This window comes from Somniosus microcephalus, chromosome 1 (genome assembly GCF_052327205.1).
Source record: "Somniosus microcephalus isolate GS21.2 chromosome 1, FLI_Smic_1.0, whole genome shotgun sequence".
NCBI lineage: Eukaryota > Metazoa > Chordata > Chondrichthyes > Squaliformes > Somniosidae > Somniosus > Somniosus microcephalus.
In genome coordinates, this window is record NC_140987.1 from 8,272,734 (window position 1) to 8,298,995 (window position 26,262).

A 26,262-nucleotide genomic window follows, 5' to 3' on the forward strand; every position below is an offset into this window, starting at 1 on the left:
GGATTGGAGTTCCCTATCCCAGGAGCTGGATTGGAGTTCCCTATCCCAGGAGGTGGATTGGAGTTCCCTATCCCAGGGTTTGGATTGGAGTTCCCTATCCCAGGAGGTGGATTGGAGTTCCCTATCCCAGGAGGTGGATTGGAGTTCCCTATCCCAGGGATTGGATTGGAGTTCCCTATCCCAGGAGGTGGATTGGAGTTCCCTATCCCAGGAGGTGGATTGGAGTTCCCTATCCCAGGAGGTGGATTGGAGTTCCCTATCCCAGGAGGTGGATTGGAGTTCCCTATCCCAGGGGTTGGATTGGAGTTCCCTATCCGAGGAGGTGGATTGGAGTTCCCTATCCCAGCGTTTGGATTGGAGTTCCCTATCCCAGGAGGTGGATTGGAGTTCCCTATCCCAGGAGGTTGGATTGGAGTTCCCTATCCCAGGGGTTGGATTGGAGTTCCCTATCCCAGGAGGTGGATTGGAGTTCCCTATCCCAGGAGGTGGATTGGAGTTCCCTATCCCAGGAGGTTGTATTGGAGTTCCCTATCCCAGGAGGTTAGATTGGAGTTCCATATCCTAGGGGTTGGATTGGAGTTCCCTATCCCAGGGGTTGGATTGGAGTCCCCTATCCCAGGGTTTGCATTGGAGTTCCCTATCCCAGGAGGTGGATTGGAGTTCCCTATCCCAGGAGGTGGATTGGAGTTCCCTATCCCAGGAGGTGGATTGGAGTTCCCTATCCCAGGAGGTGGATTGGAGTTCCCTATCCCAGGGGTTGGATTGGAGTTCCCTATCCCAGGAGTTGGATTGGAGTTCCCAATCCCAGGAGGTTGGATTGGAGTTCCCTATCCCAGGAGGTGGATTGGAGTTCCCTATCCCAGGAGGTGGATTGGAGTTCCCTATCCCAGGAGGTTGGATTGAAGTTCCCTATCCCAGGAGGCAGATTGAAGTTCGCTATCCCAGGAGGTGGATTGGAGTTCCCTATCCCAGGAGGTGGATTGGAGTTCCCTATCCCAGGGTTTGGATTGGAGTTCCCTATCCCAGGAGTTGGATTGGAGTTCCCTATCCCAGGGGTTGGATTGGAGTTCCCTATCCCAGGAGATTGGATTGGAGTTCCCTGTCCCAGGAGGTGGATTGGAGTTCCCTATCCCAGGGGTTGGATTGGAGTTCCCTATCCTAGGAGGTGGATTGGAGTTCCCTATCCCAGGGGTTGGATTGGAGTTTCCTATCCCAGGAGGTGGATTGGAGTTCCCTATCCCAGGAGGTGGATTGGAGTTCCCTATCCCAGGAGGTGGATTGGAGCTCCCTATCCCAGGAGGTAGAATGGAGTTCCCTATCCCAGGAGTTGGATTGGAGTTCCCTATCCCGGGAGGTAGATTGGAGTTCCCTGTCCCGGGAGGTACATTGGAGTTCCCTATCCCGGGAGGTGGATTGGAGTTCCCTATCCCAGGAGGTGGATTGGAGTTCCCTATCCCAGGAGGATGGATTGGAGTTCCCTATCCCAGGGGTTGGATTGGAGTTCCCTATCCCAGGGGTTGGATTGGAGTTCCCTATCCCAGGAGGTGGATTGGAGTTCCCTATCCCAGGAGGTGGATTGGAGTTCCCTATCCCAGGAGCTGGATTGGAGTTCCCTATCCCAGGAGGTGGATTGGAGCTCCCTATCCCAGGGTTTGGATTGGAGTTCCCTATCCCAGGAGGTGGATTGGAGTTCCCTATCCCAGGAGGTGGATTGGAGTTCCCTATCCCAGGGATTGGATTGGAGTTCCCTATCCCAGGAGGTGGATTGGAGTTCCCTATCCCAGGAGGTGGATTGGAGTTCCCTATCCCAGGAGGTGGATTGGAGTTCCCTATCCCAGGAGGTGGATTGGAGTTCCCTATCCCAGGGATTGGATTGGAGTTCCCTATCCCAGGGGTTGGATTGGAGTTCCCTATCCCAGGAGGTGGATTGGAGTTCCCTATCCCAGCGTTTGGATTGGAGTTCCCTATCCCAGGAGGTGGATTGGAGTTCCCTATCCCAGGAGGTTGGATTGGAGTTCCCTATCCCAGGTGTTGGATTGGAGTTCCCTATCCCAGGAGGTGGATTGGAGTTCCCTATCCCAGGAGGTGGATTGGAGTTCCCTATCCCAGGAGGTTGGATTGGAGTTCCCTATCCCAGGAGGTTAGATTGGAGTTCCCTATCCTAGGGGTTGGATTGGAGTTCCCTATCCCAAGGGTTGGATTGGAGTCCCCTATCCCAGTGTTTGCATTGGAGTTCCCTATCCCAGGAGGTGGATTGGAGTTCCCTATCCCAGGAGGTGGATTGGAGTTCCCTATCCCAGGAGGTGGATTGGAGTTCCCTATCCCAGCGTTTGGATTGGAGTTCCCTTTCCCAGGAGGTGGATTGGAGTTCCCTATCACAGGAGGTTGGATTGGAGTTCCCTATCCCAGGGGTTGGATTGGAGTTCCCTATCCCAGGAGGTGGATTGGAGTTCCCTATCCCAGGAGGTGGATTGGAGTTCACTATCCCAGGAGGTTGGATTGGAGTTCCCTATCCCAGGAGGTTAGATTGGAGTTCCCTATCCTGGGGGTTGGATTGGAGTTCCCTATCCCAGGGGTTGGATTGGAGTCCCCTATCCCAGGGTTTGCATTGGAGTTCCCTATCCCAGGAGGTGGATTGGAGTTCCCTATCCCAGGAGGTGGATTGGAGTTCCCTATCCCAGGGATTGGATTGGAGTTCCCTATCCCAGGAGGTGGATTGGAGTTCCCTATCCCAGGAGGTGGACTGGAGTTCCCTAGCCCAGGAGGTGGATTGGAGCTCCCTATCCCAGGAGGTAGATTGGAGTTCCCTATCCCAGGAGGTGGATTGGAGTTCCCTATCCCGGGAGGTAGATTGGAGTTCCCTGTCCCGGGAGGTACATTGGAGTTCCCTATCCCGGGAGGTGGATTGGAGTTCCCTATCCCAGGAGGTGGATTGGAGTTCCCTATCCCAGGAGGATGGATTGGAGTTCCCTATCCCAGGGGTTGGATTGGAGATCCCTATCCCAGGGGTTGGATTGGAGTTCCCTATCCCAGGAGGTGGATTGGAGTTCCCTATCCCAGGAGGTGGATTGGAGTTCCCTATCCCAGGAGCTGGATTGGAGTTCCCTATCCCAGTAGGTGGATTGGAGTTCCCTATCCCAGGGTTTGGATTGGAGTTCCCTATCCCAGGAGGTGGATTGGAGTTCCCTATCCCAGGAGGTGGATTGGAGTTCCCTATCCCAGGAGGTGGATTGGAGTTCCCTATCCCAGGGGTTGGATTGGAGTTCCCAATCCGAGGAGGTGGATTGGAGATCCCTATCCCAGCGTTTGGATTGGAGTTCCCTATCCCAGGAGGTGGATTGGAGTTCCCTATCCCAGGAGGTTGGATTGGAGTTCCCTATCCCAGGGGTTGGATTGGAGTTCCCTATCCCAGGAGGTGGATTGGAGTTCCCTATCCCAGGAGGTGGATTGGAGTTCCCTATCCCAGGAGGTTGTATTGGAGTTCCCTATCCCAGGAGGTTAGATTGGAGTTCCATATCCTAGGGGTTGGATTGGAGTTCCCTATCCCAGGGGTTGGATTGGAGTCCCCTATCCCAGGGTTTGCATTGGAGTTCCCTATCGCAGGAGGTGGATTGGAGTTCCCTATCCCAGGAGGTGGATTGGAGTTCCCTATCCCAGGAGGTGGATTGGAGTTCCCTATTCCAGGAGGTGGATTGGAGTTCCCTATCCCAGGGGTTGGATTGGAGTTCCCTATCCCAGGAGTTGGATTGGAGTTCCCAATCCCAGGAGGTTGGATTGGAGTTCCCTATCCCAGGAGGTGGATTGGAGTTCCCTATCCCAGGAGGTGGATTGGAGTTCCCTATCCCAGGAGGTTGGATTGAAGTTCCCTATCCCAGGAGGCAGATTGAAGTTCGCTATCCCAGGAGGTGGATTGGAGTTCCCTATCCCAGGAGGTGGATTGGAGTTCCCTATCCCAGGGTTTGGATTGGAGTTCCCTATCCCAGGAGTTGGATTGGAGTTCCCTATCCCAGGGGTTGGATTGGAGTTCCCTATCCCAGGAGATTGGATTGGAGTTCCCTGTCCCAGGAGGTGGATTGGAGTTCCCTATCCCAGGGGTTGGATTGGAGTTCCCTATCCTAGGAGGTGGATTGGAGTTCCCTATCCCAGGGGTTGGATTGGAGTTTCCTATCCCAGGAGGTGGATTGGAGTTCCCTATCCCAGGAGGTGGATTGGAGTTCCCTATCCCAGGAGGTGGATTGGAGCTCCCTATCCCAGGAGGTAGAATGGAGTTCCCTATCCCAGGAGTTGGATTGGAGTTCCCTATCCCGGGAGGTAGATTGGAGTTCCCTGTCCCGGGAGGTACATTGGAGTTCCCTATCCCGGGAGGTGGATTGGAGTTCCCTATCCCAGGAGGTGGATTGGAGTTCCCTATCCCAGGAGGATGGATTGGAGTTCCCTATCCCAGGGGTTGGATTGGAGTTCCCTATCCCAGGGGTTGGATTGGAGTTCCCTATCCCAGGAGGTGGATTGGAGTTCCCTATCCCAGGAGGTGGATTGGAGTTCCCTATCCCAGGAGCTGGATTGGAGTTCCCTATCCCAGGAGGTGGATTGGAGCTCCCTATCCCAGGGTTTGGATTGGAGTTCCCTATCCCAGGAGGTGGATTGGAGTTCCCTATCCCAGGAGGTGGATTGGAGTTCCCTATCCCAGGGATTGGATTGGAGTTCCCTATCCCAGGAGGTGGATTGGAGTTCCCTATCCCAGGAGGTGGATTGGAGTTCCCTATCCCAGGAGGTGGATTGGAGTTCCCTATCCCAGGAGGTGGATTGGAGTTCCCTATCCCAGGGATTGGATTGGAATTCCCTATCCCAGGGGTTGGATTGGAGTTCCCTATCCCAGGAGGTGGATTGGAGTTCCCTATCCCAGCATTTGGATTGGAGTTCCCTATCCCAGGAGGTGGATTGGAGTTCCCTATCCCAGGAGGTTGGATTGGAGTTCCCTATCCCAGGGGTTGGATTGGAGTTCCCTATCCCAGGAGGTGGATTGGAGTTCCCTATCCCAGGAGGTGGATTGGAGTTCCCTATCCCAGGAGGTTGGATTGGAGTTCCCTATCCCAGGAGGTTAGATTGGAGTTCCCTATCCTAGGGGTTGGATTGGAGTTCCCTATCCCAAGGGTTGGATTGGAGTCCCCTATCCCAGTGTTTGCATTGGAGTTCCCTATCCCAGGAGGTGGATTGGAGTTCCCTATCCCAGGAGGTGGATTGGAGTTCCCTATCCCAGGAGGTGGATTGGAGTTCCCTATCCCAGCGTTTGGATTGGAGTTCCCTTTCCCAGGAGGTGGATTGGAGTTCCCTATCACAGGAGGTTGGATTGGAGTTCCCTATCCCAGGGGTTGGATTGGAGTTCCCTATCCCAGGAGGTGGATTGGAGTTCCCTATCCCAGGAGGTGGATTGGAGTTCACTATCCCAGGAGGTTGGATTGGAGTTCCCTATCCCAGGAGGTTAGATTGGAGTTCCCTATCCTGGGGGTTGGATTGGAGTTCCCTATCCCAGGGGTTGGATTGGAGTCCCCTATCCCAGGGTTTGCATTGGAGTTCCCTATCCCAGGAGGTGGATTGGAGTTCCCTATCCCAGGAGGTGGATTGGAGTTCCCTATCCCAGGGATTGGATTGGAGTTCCCTATCCCAGGAGGTGGATTGGAGTTCCCTATCCCAGGAGGTGGACTGGAGTTCCCTAGCCCAGGAGGTGGATTGGAGCTCCCTATCCCAGGAGGTAGATTGGAGTTCCCTATCCCAGGAGGTGGATTGGAGTTCCCTATCCCGGGAGGTAGATTGGAGTTCCCTGTCCCGGGAGGTACATTGGAGTTCCCTATCCCGGGAGGTGGATTGGAGTTCCCTATCCCAGGAGGTGGATTGGAGTTCCCTATCCCAGGAGGATGGATTGGAGTTCCCTATCCCAGGGGTTGGATTGGAGATCCCTATCCCAGGGGTTGGATTGGAGTTCCCTATCCCAGGAGGTGGATTGGAGTTCCCTATCCCAGGAGGTGGATTGGAGTTCCCTATCCCAGGAGCTGGATTGGAGTTCCCTATCCCAGTAGGTGGATTGGAGTTCCCTATCCCAGGGTTTGGATTGGAGTTCCCTATCCCAGGAGGTGGATTGGAGTTCCCTATCCCAGGAGGTGGATTGGAGTTCCCTATCCCAGGGATTGGATTGGAGTTCCCTATCCCAGGAGGTGGATTGGAGTTCCCTATCCCAGGAGGTGGATTGGAGTTCCCTATCCCAGGAGGTGGATTGGAGTTCCCTATCCCAGGAGGTGGATTGGAGTTCCCTATCCCAGGGGTTGGATTGGAGTTCCCTATCCCAGGAGGTGGATTGGAGTTCCCTATCCCAGCGTTTGGATTGGAGTTCCCTATCCCAGGAGGTGGATTGGAGTTCCCTATCCCAGGAGGTTGGATTGGAGTTCCCTATCCCAGGGGTTGGATTGGAGTTCCCTATCCCAGGAGGTGGATTGGAGTTCCCTATCCCAGGAGGTGGATTGGAGTTCCCTCTCCCAGGAGGTTGTATTGGAGTTCCCTATCCCAGGAGGTTAGATTGGAGTTCCCTATCCTAGGGGTTGGATTGAAGTTCCCTATCCCAGGGGTTGGATTGGAGTCCCCTATCCCAGGGTTTGCATTGGAGTTCCCTATCCCAGGAGGTGGATTGGAGTTCCCTATCCCAGGAGGTGGATTGGAGTTCCCTATCCCAGGAGGTGGATTGGAGTTCCCTATCCCAGGAGGTGGATTGGAGTTCCCTATCCCAGTGGTTGGATTGGAGTTCCCTATCCCAGGGGTTGGATTGGAGTTCCCAATCCCAGGAGGTTGGATTGGAGTTCCCTATCCCAGGAGGTGGATTGGAGTTCCCTATCCCAGGAGGTGGATTGGAGTTCCCTATCCCAGGAGGTTGGATTGAAGTTCCCTATCCCAGGAGGCAGATTGAAGTTCGCTATCCCAGGAGGTGGATTGGAGTTCCCTATCCCAGGAGGTGGATTGGAGTTCCCTATCCCAGGGTTTGGATTGGAGTTCCCTATCCCAGGAGTTGGATTGGAGTTCCCTATCCCAGGGGTTGGATTGGAGTTCCCTATCCCAGGAGATTGGATTGGAGTTCCCTGTCCCAGGAGGTGGATTGGAGTTCGCTATCCCAGGGGTTGGATTGGAGTTCCCTATCCTAGGAGGTGGATTGGAGTTCCCTATCCCAGGGGTTGGATTGGAGTTTCCTATCCCAGGAGGTGGATTGGAGTACCCTATCCCAGGAGGTGGATTGGAGTTCCCTATCCCAGGAGGTGGATTGGAGCTCCCTATCCCAGGAGGTAGAATGGAGTTCCCTATCCCAGGAGTTGGATTGGAGTTCCCTATCCCGGGAGGTAGATTGGAGTTCCCTGTCCCGGGAGGTACATTGGAGTTCCCTATCCCGGGAGGTGGATTGGAGTTCCCTATCCCAGGAGGTGGATTGGAGTTCCCTATCCCAGGAGGATGGATTGGAGTTCCCTATCCCAGGGGTTGGATTGGAGTTCCCTATCCCAGGGGTTGGATTGGAGTTCCCTATCCCAGGAGGTGGATTGGAGTTCCCTATCCCAGGAGGTGGATTGGAGTTCCCTATCCCAGGAGCTGGATTGGAGTTCCCTATCCCAGGAGGTGGATTGGAGTTCCCTATCCCAGGGTTTGGATTGGAGTTCCCTATCCCAGGAGGTGGATTGGAGTTCCCTATCCCAGGAGGTGGATTGGAGTTCCCTATCCCAGGGATTGGATTGGAGTTCCCTATCCCAGGAGGTGGATTGGAGTTCCCTATCCCAGGAGGTGGATTGGAGTTCCCTATCCCAGGAGGTGGATTGGAGTTCCCTATCCCAGGAGGTGGATTGGTGTTCCCTATCCCAGGGATTGGATTGGAGTTCCCTATCCCAGGGGTTGGATTGGAGTTCCCTATCCCAGGAGGTGGATTGGAGTTCCCTATCCCAGCGTTTGGATTGGAGTTCCCTATCCCAGGAGGTGGATTGGAGTTCCCTATCCCAGGAGGTTGGATTGGAGTTCCCTATCCCAGGGGTTGGATTGGAGTTCCCTATCCCAGGAGGTGGATTGGAGTTCCCTATCCCAGGAGGTGGATTGGAGTTCCCTATCCCAGGAGGTTGGATTGGAATTCCCTATCCCAGGAGGTTAGATTGGAGTTCCCTATCCTAGGGGTTGGATTGGAGTTCCCTATCCCAGGGGTTGGATTGGAGTCCCCTATCCCAGTGTTTGCATTGGAGTTCCCTATCCCAGGAGGTGGATTGGAGTTCACTATCCCAGGAGGTGGATTGGAGTTCCCTATCCCAGGAGGTGGATTGGAGTTCCCTATCCCAGCGTTTGGATTGGAGTTCCCTTTCCCAGGAGGTGGATTGGAGTTCCCTATCACAGGAGGTTGGATTGGAGTTCGCTATCCCAGGGGTTGGATTGGAGTTCCCTATCCCAGGAGGTGGATTGGAGTTCCCTATCCCAGGAGGTGGATTGGAGTTCACTATCCCAGGAGGTTGGATTGGAGTTCCCTATCCCAGGAGGTTAGATTGGAGTTCACTATCCTGGGGGTTGGATTGGAGTTCCCTATCCCAGGGGTTGGATTGGAGTCCCCTATCCCAGGGTTTGCATTGGAGTTCCCTATCCCAGGAGGTGGATTGGAGTTCCCTATCCCAGGAGGTGGATTGGAGTTCCCTATCCCAGGGGTTGGATTGGAGTTCCCTATCCCAGGAGGTGGATTGGAGTTCCCTATCCCAGGAGGTGGATTGGAGTTCCCTATCCCAGGAGGTAGATTGGAGTTCCCTATCCCAGGAGGTGGATTGGAGTTCCCTATCCCAGGAGGTGGATTGGAGTTCCCTATCCGAGGAGGTGGATTGGAGTTCCCTATCGCAGGAGGTGGATTGAAGTTCCCTATCCCGGGAGGTAGATTGGAGTTCCCTATCCCAGGAGGTGGATTGGAGTTCCCTATCCCAGGAGGTGGATTGGAGTTCCCTATCCCAGGAGGTGGATTGAAGTTCCCTATCCCGGGAGGTAGATTGGAGTTCCCTATCCCAGGAGGTGGATTGGAGTTCCCTATCCCAGGAGGTGGATTGGAGTTCCCTATCCCAGGAGGTTGGATTGGAGTTCCCTATACCAGGAGATGGATTGGAGTTCCCTATCCCAGGGGTTGGATTGGAGTTCCCTATCCCAGGAGGCAGATTGAAGTTCGCTATCCCAGGAGGTGGATTGGAGTTCCCTATCCCAGGAGGTGGATTGGAGTTCCATATCCCAGGGTTTGGATTGGAGTTCCCTATCCCAGGAGTTGGATTGGAGTTCCCTATCCCAGGGGTTGGATTGGAGTTCCCTATCCCAGGAGATTGGATTGGAGTTCCCTATCCCAGGAGGTGGATTGGAGTTCCCTATCCCAGGGGTTGGATTGGAGTTCCCTATCCTAGGAGGTGGATTGGAGTTCCCTATCCCAGGGGTTGGATTGGAGTTCCCTATCCCAGGAGGTGGATTGGAGTTCCCTATCCCAGGAGGTGGATTGGAGTTCCCTCTCCCAGGAGGTGGATTGGAGCTCCCTATCCCAGGAGGTAGATTGGAGTTCACTATCCCAGGAGGTGGATTGGAGTTCCCTATCCCGGGAGGTAGATTGGAGTTCCCTGTCCCGGGAGGTACATTGGAGTTCCCTATCCCGGGAGGTGGATTGGAGTTCCCTATCCCAGGAGGTGGATTGGAGTTCCCTTTCCCAGGAGGATGGATTGGAGTTCCCTATCCCAGGGGTTGGATTGGAGTCCCCTATCCCAGGGTTTGCATTGGAGTTCCCTATCCCAGGAGGTGGATTGGAGTTCCCTATCCCAGGAGGTGGATTGGAGTTCCCTATCCCAGGAGGTGGATTGGAGTTCCCTATCCCAGGGGTTCGATTGGAGTTCCCTATCCCAGGAGGTGGATTGGAGTTCCCTATCCCAGGAGGTGGATTGGAGTTCCCTATCCCAGGAGGTAGATTGGAGTTCCCTATCACAGGAGGTGGATTGGAGTTCCCTATCCCAGGAGGTGGATTGGAGTTCCCTATCCCAGGAGGTGGATTGGAGTTCCCTATCCCAGGAGGTGGATTGAAGTTCCCTATCCCGGGAGGTAGATTGGAGTTCCCTATCCCAGGAGGTGGATTGGAGTTCCCTATCCCAGGAGGTGGATTGGAGTTCCCTATCCCAGGAGGTTGGATTGGAGTTCCCTATACCAGGAGATGGATTGGAGTTCCCTATCCCAGGAGGTGGATTGGAGTTCCCTATCCCAGGGGTTGGATTGGAGTTCCCTATCCCAGGAGGCAGATTGAAGTTCGCTATCCCAGGAGGTGGATTGGAGTTCCCTATCCCAGGAGGTGGATTGCAGTTCCATATCCCAGGGTTTGGATTGGAGTTCCCTATCCCAGGAGTTGGATTGGAGTTCCCTATCCCAGGGGTTGGATTGGAGTTCCCTATCCCAGGAGATTGGATTGGAGTTCCCTATCCCAGGAGGTGGATTGGAGTTCCCTATCCCAGGGGTTGGATTGGAGTTCCCTATCGTAGGAGGTGGATTGGAGTTCCCTATCCCAGGGGTTGGATTGGAGTTCCCGATCCCAGGATGTGGATTGGAGTTCCCTATCCCAGGAGGTGGATTGGAGTTCCCTATCCCAGGAGGTGGATTGGAGCTCCCTATCCCAGGAGGTAGATTGGAGTTCCCTATGCCAGGAGGTGGATTGGAGTTCCCTATCCCGGGAGGTAGATTGGAGTTCCCTGTCCCGGGAGGTACATTGGAGTTCCCTATCCCGGGAGGTGGATTGGAGTTCCCTATCCCAGGAGGTGGATTGGAGTTCCCTATCCCAGGAGGATGGATTGGAGTTCCCTATCCCAGGGGTTGGATTGGAGTTCCCTATCCCAGGAGGTGGATTGGAGTTCCCTATCCCAGGAGGTGGATTGGAGTTCCCTATCCCAGGAGGTGGATTGAAGTTCCCTATCCCGGGAGGTAGATTGGAGTTCCCTATCCCAGGAGGTGGATTGGAGTTCCCTATCCCAGGAGGTGGATTGGAGTTCCCTCTCCCAGGAGGTTGGATTGGAGTTCCCTATACCAGGAGATGGATTGGAGTTCCCTATCCCAGGAGGTGGATTGGAGTTCCCTATCCCAGGGGTTGGATTGGAGTTCCCTATCCCAGGAGGTTGGATTGGAGTTCCCTATCCCAGGAGGTGGATTGGAGTTCCCTATCCCAGGAGGTGGATTGGAGTTCCCTATCCCAGGAGGTTGGATTGAAGTTCCCGATCCCAGGAGGTAGATTGAAGTTCGCTATCCCAGGAGGTGGATTGGAGTTCCCTATCCCAGGAGGTGGATTGGAGTTCCCTATCCCAGGGTTTGGATTGGAGTTCCCTATCCCAGGGGTTGGATTGGAGTTCCCTATCCCAGGGGTTGGATTGGAGTTCCCTATCCCAGGAGATTGGATTGGAGTTCCCTATCCCAGGAGGTGGATTGGAGTTCCCTATCCCAGGGGTTGGATTGGAGTTCCCTATCCTAGCAGGTGGATTGGAGTTCCCTATCCCAGCGGTTGGATTGGAGGTCCCTATCCCAGGATGTGGATTGGAGTTCCCTATCCCAGGAGGTGGATTGGAGTTCCCTAACCCAGGAGGTGGATTGGAGCTCCCTATCCCAGGAGGTAGATTGGATTTCCCTATCCCAGGAGGTGGATTGGAGTTCCCTATCCCGGGAGGTAGATTGGAGTTCCCTTTCCCGGGAGGTAGATTGGAGTTCCCTATCCCGGGAGGTGGATTGGTGTTCCCTATCCCAGGAGGTGGATTGGAGTTCCCTATCCCAGGAGGATGGATTGGAGTTCCCTATCCCAGGGGTTGGATTGGAGTTCCCTATCCCAGGGGTCGGATTGGAGTTCCCTATCCCAGGAGGTGGATTGGAGTTCCCTATCCCAGGAGGTGGATTGGAGTTCCCTATCCCAGGAGGTGGATTGGAGTTCCCTATCCCAGGAGGTGGATTGGAGTTCCCTATCCCAGGGTTTGGATTGGAGTTCCCTATCCCAGGAGGTGGATTGGAATTCCCTAACCCAGGAGGTGGATTGGAGTTCCCTATCCCAGGGATTGGATTGGAGTTCCCTATCCCAGGAGGTGGATTGGAGTTCCCTATCCCAGGAGGTGGATTGGAGTTCCCTATCCCAGGGTTTGGATTGGAGTTCCCTATCCCAGGAGGTGGATTGGAGTTCCCTATCCCAGGAGGTGGATTGGAGTTCCCTATCCCAGGGATTGGATTGGAGTTCCCTATCCCAGGAGGTGGATTGGAGTTCCCTATCCCAGGAGGTGGATTGGAGTTCCCTATCCCAGGAGGTGGATTGGAGTTCCCTAACCCAGGAGGTGGATTGGAGTTCCCTATCCCAGGGGTTGGATTGGAGTTCCCTATCCCAGGAGGTGGATTGGAGTTCCCTATCCCAGGAGGTGGATTGGCGTTCCCTATCCCAGCATTTGGATTGGAGTTCCCTATCCCAGGAGGTGGATTGGAGTTCCCTATCCCAGGAGGTTGGATTGGAGTTCCCTATCCCAGGGGTTGGATTGGAGTTGCCTATCCCAGGAGGTGGATTGGAGTTCCCTATCCCAGGAGGTGGATTGGAGTTCCCTATCCCAGGAGGTTGGATTGGAGTTCCCTATCCCAGGAGGTTAGATTGGAGTTCCCTATCCTAGGGGTTGGATTGGAGTTCCCTGTCCCAGGGGTTGGTTTGAAGTCCACTATCCCAGGGTTTGCATTGGAGTTCCCTATCACAGGAGGTGGATTGGAGTTCCCTATCCCAGGAGGTGGATTGGAGTTCCCTATCCCAGGGGTTGGATTGGAGTTCCCTATCCCAGGAGGTGCATTGGAGTTCCCTATCCCAAGAGGTGGATTGGAGTTCCCTATCCCAGGAGGTAGATTGGAGTTCCCTATCCCAGGAGGTGGATTGGAGTTCCCTATCCCAGGAGGTGGATTGGAGTTCCCTATCCCAGGAGGTGGATTGGAGTTCCCTATCCCAGGAGGTGGATTGGAGTTCCCTATCCCAGGAGGTGGATTGGAGTTCCCTATCCCAGGAGGTGGATTGGAGTTCCCTATACCAGGAGGTGGATTGGTGTTCCCTATTCCAGGAGGTGGATTGGAGTTCCCTATCCCAGGAGGTTGGATTGAAGTTCCCTATCCCAGGAGGTAGATTGGAGTTCGCTATCCCAGGAGGTGGATTGGAGTTCCAGATCCCAGGGGTTGGATTGGAGTTCCCTATCCCAGGGCTTTGATTGGAGTTCCCTATCCCAGGGCTTTGATTGGAGTTCCCTATCCCAGGGCTTTGATTGGAGTTCCCTATCCCAGGAGGTGGATTGGAGTTCCCTATCCCAGGAGGTGGATTGGAGTGCCCTATCCCAGGAGGTGGATTGGGGTTCCCTATCCCAGGAGGTGGATTGGAGTTCCCTATCCCAGGGGTTGGATTGGAGTTCCCTATCCCAGGAGGTGGATTGGAGTTCCCTATCCCAGGAGGTGGATTGGATTTCCCTATCCCAGGGGTTGGATTGGAGTTCCCTATCCCAGGGGGTGGATTGGAGTTCCCTCTCCTGGGAGGTTTGATTGGAGTACCCTATCCCAGGAGGTGGATTGGAGTTCCGTATCCCAGGAGGTGGATTGGAGTTCCCTATCCCAGGGGTTGGATTGGAGTTCCCTATCCCAGGGGTTGAATTGGAGTTCCCTATCCCAGGAGGTTGGATTGGAGTTCCCTATCCCAGGAGGTGGATTGGAGTTCCCTATCCCAGGAGGTGGATTGGAGTTCCCTATCCCAGGAGGTTGCATTGAAGTTCCCGATCCCAGGAGGTAGATTGAAGTTCGCTATCCCAGGAGGTGGATTGGAGTTCCCTATCCCAGGAGGTGGATTGGAGTTCCCTATCCCAGGGTTTGGATTGGAGTTCCCTATCCCAGGGGTTGGATTGGAGTTCCCTATCCCAGGGGTTGGATTGGAGTTCCCTATCCCAGGAGATTGGATTGGAGTTCCCTATCCCAGGAGGTGGATTGGAGTTCCCTATCCCAGGGGTTGGATTGGAGTTCCCTATCCTAGGAGGTGGATTGGAGTTCCCTATCCCAGGGGTTGGATTGGAGGTCCCTATCCCAGGATGTGGATTGGAGTTCCCTATCCCAGGAGGTGGATTGGAGTTCCCTATCCCAGGAGGTGGATTGGAGCTCCCTATCCCAGGAGGTAGATTGGAGTTCCCTATCCCAGGAGGTGGATTGGAGTTCCCTATCCCGGGAGGTAGATTGGAGTTCCCTATCCCGGGAGGTAGATTGGAGTTCCCTATCCCGGGAGGTGGATTGGTGTTCCCTATCCCAGGAGGTGGATTGGAGTTCCCTATCCCAGGAGGATGGATTGGAGTTCCCTATCCCAGGGGTTGGATTGGAGTTCCCTATCCCAGGGGTTGGATTGGAGTTCCCTATCCCAGGAGGTGGATTGGAGTTCCCTATCCCAGGAGGTGGATTGGAGTTCCCTATCCCAGGAGGTGGATTGGAGTTCCCTATCCCAGGAGGTGGATTGGAGTTCCCTATCCCAGGGTTTGGATTGGAGTTCCCTATCCCAGGAGGTGGATTGGAATTCCCTATCCCAGGAGGTGGATTGGAGTGCCCTATCCCAGGGATTGGATTGGAGTTCCCTATCCCAGGAGGTGGATTGGAGTTCCCTATCCCAGGAGGCGGATTGGAGTTCCCTATCCCAGGAGGTGGATTGGAGTTCCCTATCCCAGGAGGTGGATTGGAGTTCCCTATCCCAGGGGTTGGATTGGAGTTGCCTATCCCAGGAGGTGGATTGGAGTTCCCTATCCCAGGAGGTGGATTGGAGTTCCCTATCCCAGGAGGTTGGATTGGAGTTCCCTATCCCAGGAGGTTAGATTGGAGTTCCCTATCCTAGGGGTTGGATTGGAGTTCCCTATCCCAGGGGTTGGATTGGAGTCCCCTATCCCAGGGGTTGCATTGGAGTTCCCTATCCCAGGAGGTGGATTGGAGTTCCCTATCCCAGGAGGTGGATTGGAGTTCCCTATCCCAGGGGTTGGATTGGAGTTCCCTATCCCAGGAGGTGCATTGGAGTTCCCTATCCCAGGAGGTGGATTGGAGTTCCCTATCCCAGGAGGTAGTCTGGAGTTCCCTATCCCAGGAGGTGGATTGGAGTTCCCTATCCCAGGAGGTGGATTGGAGTTCCCTATCCCAGGAGGTGGATTGGAGTTCCCTATCCCAGGAGGTGGATTGGAGTTCCCTATCCCAGGAGGTGGATTGGAGTTCCCTATCCCAGGAGGTGGATTGGAGTTCCCTATCCCAGGAGGTTGGATTGAAGTTCCCTATCCCAGGAGGTAGATTGGAGTTCGCTATCCCAGGAGGTGGATTGGAATTCCCTATCCCAGGAGGTGGATTGGAGTTCCCTATCCCAGGGTTTGGATTGGAGTTCCCTATCCCAGGGGTTGGATTGGAGATCCCTATCCCAGGAGGTGGAATTTAGTTCCCTATCCCAGGAGGTGGATTGGAGTTCCCTATCCCAGGAGATGGATTGGAGTTCCCTATCCCAGGAGCTGGATTGGAGTTCCCTATTCCAGGAGGTGGATTGGAGTTCCCTATCCCAGGAGGTTGGATTGAAGTTCCCTATCCCAGGAGGTAGATTGGAGTTCGCTATCCCAGGAGGTGGATTGGAGTTCCCTATCCCAGGAGGTGGATTGGAGTTCCCTATCCCAGGGTTTGGATTGGAGTTCCCTATCCCAGGGGTTGGATTGGAGTTCCCTATCCCAGGGGTTGGATTGGAGTTCCCTATCCCAGGAGATTGGATTGGAGTTCCCTATCCCAGGAGGTGGATTGGAGTTCCCTATCCCAGGGGTTGGATTGGAGTTCCCTATCCCAGGAGGTGGATTGGAGTTCCCTATCCCAGGGGTTGGATTGGAGTTCCCTATCCCAGGAGGTGGATTGGAGTTCCCGATCCCAGGAGGTGGATTGGAGTTCCCTATCCCAGGAGGTGGATTGGAGTTCCCTATCCCAGGAGGTAGATTGGAGTTCCCTATCCCAGGAGGTGGATTGGAGTTCCCGATCCCTGGATGTAGATTGGAGTTCCCTATCCCGGGAGGTAGATTGGAGTTCCCTATCCCGGGAGGTGGATTGGAGTTCCCTATCCCAGGAGGTGGATTGGAGTTCCCTATCCCAGGAGGATGGATTGGAGTTCCCTATCCCAGGGGTTGGATTGGAGTTCCCTATCCCAGGGGTTGGATTGGAGTTCCCTATCCCAGGAGGTGGATTGGAGTTCCCTATCCCAGGAGGTGGATTGGAGTTCCCTATCCCAGGAGGTGGATTGGAGTTCCCTATCACAGGAGGTGGATTGGAGTTCCCTATCCCAGGGTTTGGATTGGAGTTCCCTATCCCAGGGGTTGGATTGGAGTTCCCTATCCCAGGGGTTGGATTGGAGTTCCCTATCCCAGGAGATTGGATTGGAGTTCCCTATCCCAGGAGGTGGATTGGAGTTCCCTATCCCAGGGGTTGGATTGGAGTTCCCTATCCTAGGAGGTGGATTGGAGTTCCCTATCCCAGCGGTTGGATTGGAGGTCCCTATCCCAGGATGTGGATTGGAGTTCCCTATCCCAGGAGGTGGATTGGAGTTCCCTAACCCAGGAGGTGGATTGGAGCTCCCTATCCCAGGAGGTAGATTGGATTTCCCTATCCCAGGAGGTGGATTGGAGTTCCCTATCCCGGGAGGTAGATTGGAGTTCCCTTTCCCGGGAGGTAGATTGGAGTTCCCTATCCCGGGAGGTGGATTGGTGTTCCCTATCCCAGGAGGTGGATTGGAGTTCCCTATCCCAGGAGGATGGATTGGAGTTCCCTATCCCAGGGGTTGGATTGGAGTTCCCTATCCCAGGGGTCGGATTGGAGTTCCCTATCCCAGGAGGTGGATTGGAGTTCCCTATCCCAGGAGGTGGATTGGAGTTCCCTATCCCAGGAGGTGGATTGGAGTTCCCTATCCCAGGAGGTGGATTGGAGTTCCCTATCCCAGGGTTTGGATTGGAGTTCCCTATCCCAGGAGGTGGATTGGAATTCCCTAACCCAGGAGGTGGATTGGAGTTCCCTATCCCAGGGATTGGATTGGAGTTCCCTATCCCAGGAGGTGGATTGGAGTTCCCTATCCCAGGAGGTGGATTGGAGTTCCCTATCCCAGGGTTTGGATTGGAGTTCCCTATCCCAGGAGGTGGATTGGAGTTCCCTATCCCAGGAGGTGGATTGGAGTTCCCTATCCCAGGGATTGGATTGGAGTTCCCTATCCCAGGAGGTGGATTGGAGTTCCCTATCCCAGGAGGTGGATTGGAGTTCCCTATCCCAGGAGGTGGATTGGAGTTCCCTAACCCAGGAGGTGGATTGGAGTTCCCTATCCCAGGGGTTGGATTGGAGTTCCCTATCCCAGGAGGTGGATTGGAGTTCCCTATCCCAGGAGGTGGATTGGCGTTCCCTATCCCAGCATTTGGATTGGAGTTCCCTATCCCAGGAGGTGGATTGGAGTTCCCTATCCCAGGAGGTTGGATTGGAGTTCCCTATCCCAGGGGTTGGATTGGAGTTGCCTATCCCAGGAGGTGGATTGGAGTTCCCTATCCCAGGAGGTGGATTGGAGTTCCCTATCCCAGGAGGTTGGATTGGAGTTCCCTATCCCAGGAGGTTAGATTGGAGTTCCCTATCCTAGGGGTTGGATTGGAGTTCCCTGTCCCAGGGGTTGGTTTGAAGTCCACTATCCCAGGGTTTGCATTGGAGTTCCCTATCACAGGAGGTGGATTGGAGTTCCCTATCCCAGGAGGTGGATTGGAGTTCCCTATCCCAGGGGTTGGATTGGAGTTCCCTATCCCAGGAGGTGCATTGGAGTTCCCTATCCCAAGAGGTGGATTGGAGTTCCCTATCCCAGGAGGTAGATTGGAGTTCCCTATCCCAGGAGGTGGATTGGAGTTCCCTATCCCAGGAGGTGGATTGGAGTTCCCTATCCCAGGAGGTGGATTGGAGTTCCCTATCCCAGGAGGTGGATTGGAGTTCCCTATCCCAGGAGGTGGATTGGAGTTCCCTATCCCAGGAGGTGGATTGGAGTTCCCTATACCAGGAGGTGGATTGGTGTTCCCTATTCCAGGAGGTGGATTGGAGTTCCCTATCCCAGGAGGTTGGATTGAAGTTCCCTATCCCAGGAGGTAGATTGGAGTTCGCTATCCCAGGAGGTGGATTGGAGTTCCAGATCCCAGGGGTTGGATTGGAGTTCCCTATCCCAGGGCTTTGATTGGAGTTCCCTATCCCAGGGCTTTGATTGGAGTTCCCTATCCCAGGGCTTTGATTGGAGTTCCCTATCCCAGGAGGTGGATTGGAGTTCCCTATCCCAGGAGGTGGATTGGAGTGCCCTATCCCAGGAGGTGGATTGGGGTTCCCTATCCCAGGAGGTGGATTGGAGTTCCCTATCCCAGGGGTTGGATTGGAGTTCCCTATCCCAGGAGGTGGATTGGAGTTCCCTATCCCAGGAGGTGGATTGGATTTCCCTATCCCAGGGGTTGGATTGGAGTTCCCTATCCCAGGGGGTGGATTGGAGTTCCCTCTCCTGGGAGGTTTGATTGGAGTACCCTATCCCAGGAGGTGGATTGGAGTTCCGTATCCCAGGAGGTGGATTGGAGTTCCCTATCCCAGGGGTTGGATTGGAGTTCCCTATCCCAGGGGTTGAATTGGAGTTCCCTATCCCAGGAGGTTGGATTGGAGTTCCCTATCCCAGGAGGTGGATTGGAGTTCCCTATCCCAGGAGGTGGATTGGAGTTCCCTATCCCAGGAGGTTGCATTGAAGTTCCCGATCCCAGGAGGTAGATTGAAGTTCGCTATCCCAGGAGGTGGATTGGAGTTCCCTATCCCAGGAGGTGGATTGGAGTTCCCTATCCCAGGGTTTGGATTGGAGTTCCCTATCCCAGGGGTTGGATTGGAGTTCCCTATCCCAGGGGTTGGATTGGAGTTCCCTATCCCAGGAGATTGGATTGGAGTTCCCTATCCCAGGAGGTGGATTGGAGTTCCCTATCCCAGGGGTTGGATTGGAGTTCCCTATCCTAGGAGGTGGATTGGAGTTCCCTATCCCAGGGGTTGGATTGGAGGTCCCTATCCCAGGATGTGGATTGGAGTTCCCTATCCCAGGAGGTGGATTGGAGTTCCCTATCCCAGGAGGTGGATTGGAGCTCCCTATCCCAGGAGGTAGATTGGAGTTCCCTATCCCAGGAGGTGGATTGGAGTTCCCTATCCCGGGAGGTAGATTGGAGTTCCCTATCCCGGGAGGTAGATTGGAGTTCCCTATCCCGGGAGGTGGATTGGTGTTCCCTATCCCAGGAGGTGGATTGGAGTTCCCTATCCCAGGAGGATGGATTGGAGTTCCCTATCCCAGGGGTTGGATTGGAGTTCCCTATCCCAGGGGTTGGATTGGAGTTCCCTATCCCAGGAGGTGGATTGGAGTTCCCTATCCCAGGAGGTGGATTGGAGTTCCCTATCCCAGGAGGTGGATTGGAGTTCCCTATCCCAGGAGGTGGATTGGAGTTCCCTATCCCAGGGTTTGGATTGGAGTTCCCTATCCCAGGAGGTGGATTGGAATTCCCTATCCCAGGAGGTGGATTGGAGTGCCCTATCCCAGGGATTGGATTGGAGTTCCCTATCCCAGGAGGTGGATTGGAGTTCCCTATCCCAGGAGGCGGATTGGAGTTCCCTATCCCAGGAGGTGGATTGGAGTTCCCTATCCCAGGAGGTGGATTGGAGTTCCCTATCCCAGGGGTTGGATTGGAGTTGCCTATCCCAGGAGGTGGATTGGAGTTCCCTATCCCAGGAGGTGGATTGGAGTTCCCTATCCCAGGAGGTTGGATTGGAGTTCCCTATCCCAGGAGGTTAGATTGGAGTTCCCTATCCTAGGGGTTGGATTGGAGTTCCCTATCCCAGGGGTTGGATTGGAGTCCCCTATCCCAGGGGTTGCATTGGAGTTCCCTATCCCAGGAGGTGGATTGGAGTTCCCTATCCCAGGAGGTGGATTGGAGTTCCCTATCCCAGGGGTTGGATTGGAGTTCCCTATCCCAGGAGGTGCATTGGAGTTCCCTATCCCAGGAGGTGGATTGGAGTTCCCTATCCCAGGAGGTAGTCTGGAGTTCCCTATCCCAGGAGGTGGATTGGAGTTCCCTATCCCAGGAGGTGGATTGGAGTTCCCTATCCCAGGAGGTGGATTGGAGTTCCCTATCCCAGGAGGTGGATTGGAGTTCCCTATCCCAGGAGGTGGATTGGAGTTCCCTATCCCAGGAGGTGGATTGGAGTTCCCTATCCCAGGAGGTTGGATTGAAGTTCCCTATCCCAGGAGGTAGATTGGAGTTCGCTATCCCAGGAGGTGGATTGGAATTCCCTATCCCAGGAGGTGGATTGGAGTTCCCTATCCCAGGGTTTGGATTGGAGTTCCCTATCCCAGGGGTTGGATTGGAGATCCCTATCCCAGGAGGTGGATTTTAGTTCCCTATCCCAGGAGGTGGATTGGAGTTCCCTATCCCAGGAGATGGATTGGAGTTCCCTATCCCAGGAGCTGGATTGGAGTTCCCTATTCCAGGAGGTGGATTGGAGTTCCCTATCCCAGGAGGTTGGATTGAAGTTCCCTATCCCAGGAGGTAGATTGGAGTTCGCTATCCCAGGAGGTGGATTGGAGTTCCCTATCCCAGGAGGTGGATTGGAGTTCCCTATCCCAGGGTTTGGATTGGAGTTCCCTATCCCAGGGGTTGGATTGGAGTTCCCTATCCCAGGGGTTGGATTGGAGTTCCCTATCCCAGGAGATTGGATTGGAGTTCCCTATCCCAGGAGGTGGATTGGAGTTCCCTATCCCAGGGGTTGGATTGGAGTTCCCTATCCCAGGAGGTGGATTGGAGTTCCCTATCCCAGGGGTTGGATTGGAGTTCCCTATCCCAGGAGGTGGATTGGAGTTCCCGATCCCAGGAGGTGGATTGGAGTTCCCTATCCCAGGAGGTGGATTGGAGTTCCCTATCCCAGGAGGTAGATTGGAGTTCCCTATCCCAGGAGGTGGATTGGAGTTCCCGATCCCTGGATGTAGATTGGAGTTCCCTATCCCGGGAGGTAGATTGGAGTTCCCTATCCCGGGAGGTGGATTGGAGTTCCCTATCCCAGGAGGTGGATTGGAGTTCCCTATCCCAGGAGGATGGATTGGAGTTCCCTATCCCAGGGGTTGGATTGGAGTTCCCTATCCCAGGGGTTGGATTGGAGTTCCCTATCCCAGGAGGTGGATTGGAGTTCCCTATCCCAGGAGGTGGATTGGAGTTCCCTATCCCAGGAGGTGGATTGGAGTTCCCTATCACAGGAGGTGGATTGGAGTTTCCTATCCCAGGGTTTGGATTGGAGTTCCCTATCCCAGGAGGTGGATTGGAGTTCCCTATCCCAGGAGGTGGATTGGAGTTCCCTATCCCAGGGGTTGGATTGGAGTTCCCTATCCCAGGAGGTGGATTGGAGTTCCCTATCCCAGGAGGATGGATTGGAGTTCCCTATCCCAGGGGTTGGATTGGAGTTCCCTATCCCAGGGGTTGGATTGGAGTTCCCTATCCCAGGAGGTGGATTGGAGTTCTCTATCCCAGGAGGTGGATTGGAGTTCCCTATCCCAGGAAGTGGATTGGAGTTCCCTATCCCAGCGTTTGGATTGGAGTTCCCTATCCCAGGAGGTGGATTGGAGTTCACTATCCCAGGAGGTTGGATTGGAGTTCCCTATCCTAGGGGTTGGATTGGAGTTCCCTATCCCAGGGGTTGGATTGGAGTTCCCTATCCCAGGGTTTGCATTGGAGTTCCCTATCCCAGGAGGTGGATTGGAGTTCCCTCTCCCAGGAGGTGGATTGGAGTTCCCTATCCCAGGGGTTGGATTGGAGTTCCCTATCCCAGGAGGTGGATTGGAGTTCCCTATCCCAGGAGGTGGATTGGAGTTCCCTATCCCAGGAGGTAGATTGGAGTTCCCTATCCCAGGAGGTGGATTGGAGTTCCCTATCCCAGGAGGTGGATTGGAGTTCCCTATCCCAGGAGGTGGATTGGAGTTCCCTATCCCAGGAGGTGGATTGGAGTTCCCGATCCCAGGAGGTGGATTGGAGTTCCCTATCCCAGGAGGTGGATTGGAGTTCCCTATCCCAGGGGTTGGATTGGAGTTCCCTATCCCAGGAGGTGGATTGGAGTTCCCTATTCCAGGAGGTGGATTGGAGTTCCCTATCCCAGGAGGTGGATTGGAGTTCCCTATCCCAGGAGGTGGATTGGAGTTCCCTATCCCAGGAGGTGACTTGGAGTTCCCTATCCCAGGAGGTAGATTGGAGTTCCCTATCCCGGGAGGTGGATTGGAGTTCCCTATCCCAGGAGGTGGATTGGAGTTCCCTATCCCAGGAGGTGGATTGGAGTTCCCTATCCCAGGAGGTGGATTGGATTTCCCTATCCCAGGGGTTGGATTGGAGTTCCCTATCCCAGGAGGTGGATTGGAGTTCCCTATCCCAGGAGGTGGATTGGAGTTCCCTATCCCAGGAGGTGGATTGGAGTTCTCTATCCCAGGAGGTGGAGTGGAGTTCCCTATCCCAGGAAGTGGATTGGAGTTCCCTATCCCAGCGTTTGGATTGGAGTTCCCTATCCCAGGAGGTGGATTGGAGTTCCCTATCCCAGGAGGTTGGATTGGAGTTCCCTATCCAAGGGGTTGGATTGGAGTTCCCTATCCCAGGGGTTGGATTGGAGTTCCCTATCCCAGGGTTTGCATTGGAGTTCCCTATCCCAGGAGGTGGATTGGAGTTCCCTATCCCAGGAGGTGGATTGGAGTTCCCTTTCCCAGGGGTTGGATTGGAGTTCCCTATCCCAGGAGGTGGATTGGAGTTCCCTATCCCAGGAGGTGGATTGGAGTTCCCTATCCCAGGAGGTAGATTGGAGTTCCCTATCCCAGGAGGTGGATTGGAGTTCCCTATCCCAGGAGGTGGATTGGAGTTCCCTATCCCAGGAGGTGGATTGGAGTTCCCTATCCCAGGAGGTGGATTGGAGTTCCCTATCCCAGGAGGTGGATTGGAGTTCCCTATCCCAGGAGGTGGATTGGAGTTCCCTATCCCAGGGGTTGGATTGGAGTTCCCTATCCCAGGAGGTGGATTGGAGTTCCCTATCCCAGGAGGTGGATTGGAGTTCCCTATCCCAGGAGGTGGATTGGAGTTCCCTATCCCAGGAGGTGACTTGGAGTTCCCTATCCCAGGAGGTAGATTGGAGTTCCCTATCCCGGGAGGTGGATTGGAGTTCCCTCTCCCAGGAGGTGGATTGGAGTTCCCTATCCCAGGAGGTGGATTGGAGTTCCCTATCCCAGGAGGTGGATTGGAGTTCCCTATCCCAGGGGTTGGATTGGAGTTCCCTATCCCAGGAGGTGGATTGGAGTTCCCTATCCCAGGAGGTGGATTGGAGTTCCCTCTCCCAGGAGGTGGATTGGAGTTCCCTATCCCAGGAGGTGGATTGGAGTTCCCTATCCCAGGAGGTGGATTGGAGTTCCCTATCCCAGGAGGTGGATTGGAGTTCCCTATCCCAGGAGGTGGATTGGAGTTCCCTATCCCAGGGGAGGTGGATTGAAGTTCCCTATCCCAGGAGGTGGATTGGAGTTCCCTATCCCAGGAGGTAGATTGGAGTTCCCTATCCCAAGGGTTGGATTGGAGTTCCCTATCCCAGGGGTTGGATTGGAGTTCCCTATCCCAGGAGGTGGATTGGAGTTCCCTATCCCAGGGGTTGGATTGGAGTTCCCTATCCCAGGAGGTGGATTGGAGTTCCCTATCCCGGGAGGTGGATTGGAGTTCCCTATCCCAGGAGGTAGATTGGAGTTCCCTATCCCAGGAGGTAGATTGGAGTTCCCTATCCCAGGTGTTGGATTGGAGTTCCCTATCCCAGGGGTTGGATTGGAGTTCCCTATCCCAGGAGGTGGATTGGAGTTCCCTATCCCAGGAGGTAGATTGGAGTTCCCTATCCCAGGAGGTGGATTGGAGTTCCCTATCCCAGGAGGTAGATTGGAGTTCCCTATCCCAAGGGTTGGATTGGAGGTCCCTATCCTAGGAGGTGGATTGGAGTTCCCTATTCCAGAAGGTAGGTTGGAGTTCCCTATCCCAGGGGTTGGATTGGAGTTCCCTATCCCAGGGGTTGGATTGGAGTTCCCTATCCCAGGAGGTGGATTGGAGTTCCCTGTCCCAGGAGTTGGATTGGAGTTCCCTATCCCAGGAGGTGGATTGGAGTTCCCTATCCCAGGGGTTGGATTGGAGTTCCCTATCCCAGGGGTTGGATTGGAGTTCCCTATCCCAGGAGGTGGATTGGAGTTCCCTGTCCCAGGAGTTGGATTGGAGTTCCCTATCCCAGGAGGTGGATTGGAGTTCCCTATCCCAGGGGTTGGATTGGAGTTCCCTATCCCAGGAGGTGGATTGGAGTTCCCTATCCCAGGGGTTGGATTGGAGTTCCTTATCTCAGCACTAACATCCTGCTCAGCAATTAAGACAAATCAAATTTAAATTAGAAAGCGAGGGAGTGATAGCTCAGTGATGTCGGACGTTACAGATCTGTGATTGTGACATTGTAGAAACACACCGAAGAACTCCCTGCACCAGGAGGACAGAAGGTGAGACACAGAGGAACTGAACACTCAGTCCTTACCGGCAATTTCTGTAAGGGCGTCGCTTCTAATTGCTCTGACTGTAGCTCAAAAGGCATCCTCTCTTCTGTCTGGTGTCTGTTGGTCCCTAGATACCTGTCCCGTAAATGCCTTAAACTCATACGGATTGCGTTCTCAATTCTGGTCCACTCATTTTCGGTGCCCTCATGTCCCGCCATTTCTAAATTAGAACCCGTACCCTTTTTCTGTTTCCCCGTCCCTCACCTCCCGTTCTTAGTTGCCTTCTCTTCTGTTGATTCAAGTGTAGCACACCAGAAACCTGACCGGGAAGATCAGACTGATGCTGTAATCACAACAGCACTTAGCACCTCACTTGTGCTGGTGTGAGATTTTAACAGCGAAATAAATCTGCAGGAAAGGCACCAGTTAATTAACTCTGCCCTTTACTTACCTTTTCAAAATATAACAATTCAGCAAAAAGCAAATCTTACAACTGCATTCTGGCCAAAGCAATCCAAGGAAGTGAACACTGCACTCACTGCCTCCAGCCAGAGATCGGAAAGCACGAAGTGCCACAGTCCTTTGCCCTTTTCTCTCTCTAGTCTTTCTCACTTTTCGTTCCTCTGTCTGTGTTGCCCTCTTTTTCTCTGTACAGTTTTGTCTGTCTGTCAGTCACCCTTAGCCCTTTCCTCTTTCTCCCTGTTGCCCTCTTATTCTCCTTCTCTGTGTCTACCCCTTTCTCTGTCTGTCTGTGTCTCTTTCTCTCCCTCTGTCTGTGTTTGTCACACTTGCAGTGTTGCAATCTTAAATCTCAGTTGCGAAAAGGAAACACACTGCATTGTTGGAGTTGGAGTTCAGGAAGGGGTGGAACATTGCAGGAAATGCTCAGCATTGTTGGAATTGTAGTTCAGGAAGGGTTGGAACATTGCAGGAAATGCACAGCATTGTTGGAATTGTAGTTCAGGAAGGGTTGGAACATTGCAGGAAATGCTCAGCATTGTTGGAATTGTAGTTCAGGAAGGGTTGGAACATTGCAGGAAATGCACAGCATTGTTGGAGTTGGAGTTCAGGAAGGGTTGGCACATTGCAGGAAATGCACAGCATTGTTGGAATTGTAGTTCAGGAAGGGTTGGAACATTGCAGGAAATGCACAGCATTGTTGGAATTGTAGTTTAGGAAGGGTTGGCACATTGCAGGAAATGCTCAGCATTGTTGGAGTTGGAGTTCAGGAAGGGTTGGCACATTGCAGGAAATGCACAGCATTGTTGGAATTGTAGTTCAGGAAGGGTTGGAACATTGCAGGAAATGCACAGCATTGTTGGAATTGTAGTTTAGGAAGGGTTGGCACATTGCAGGAAATGCACAGCATTGTTGGAATTGTAGTTCAGGAAGGGTTGGAACATTGCAGGAAATGCACAGCATTGTTGGAATTGTAGTTCAGGAAGGGTTGGCACATTGCAGGAAATGCACAGCATTCTGGGTGTTGTAGTCCTGTAACAACATAACACTTCAATGATGGAAGTACACAGGTTGTCAAAATAGTTTGAAGGGTCAATAGCGAGAGGGCACAGATTGAAGATGATTGGCAAATGAACCAGAGATGACATGCAGAAAAGCGGTGCGGACGC

The 26,262-nt window shown here is 53.9% G+C and overlaps 1 protein-coding gene across 1 annotated transcript in view; it reads right to left on the reverse strand.

Moving 5' to 3' along the window:
• Nucleotides 1–25,456, reverse strand: part of fbxo4 (F-box protein 4) — a 286,805-nt gene extending 261,349 nt beyond the window's left edge. Inside the window, exon 1 of the mRNA XM_085964565.1 lies at nucleotides 24,676–25,456. Coding sequence (XP_085820691.1) covers nucleotides 24,676–24,852 — 177 coding nt within the window. The 5' untranslated portion in view covers nucleotides 24,853–25,456. The remainder of the gene's footprint in view (nucleotides 1–24,675) is intronic.
• Between the last annotated feature and the right edge of the window lie 806 nt (nucleotides 25,457–26,262).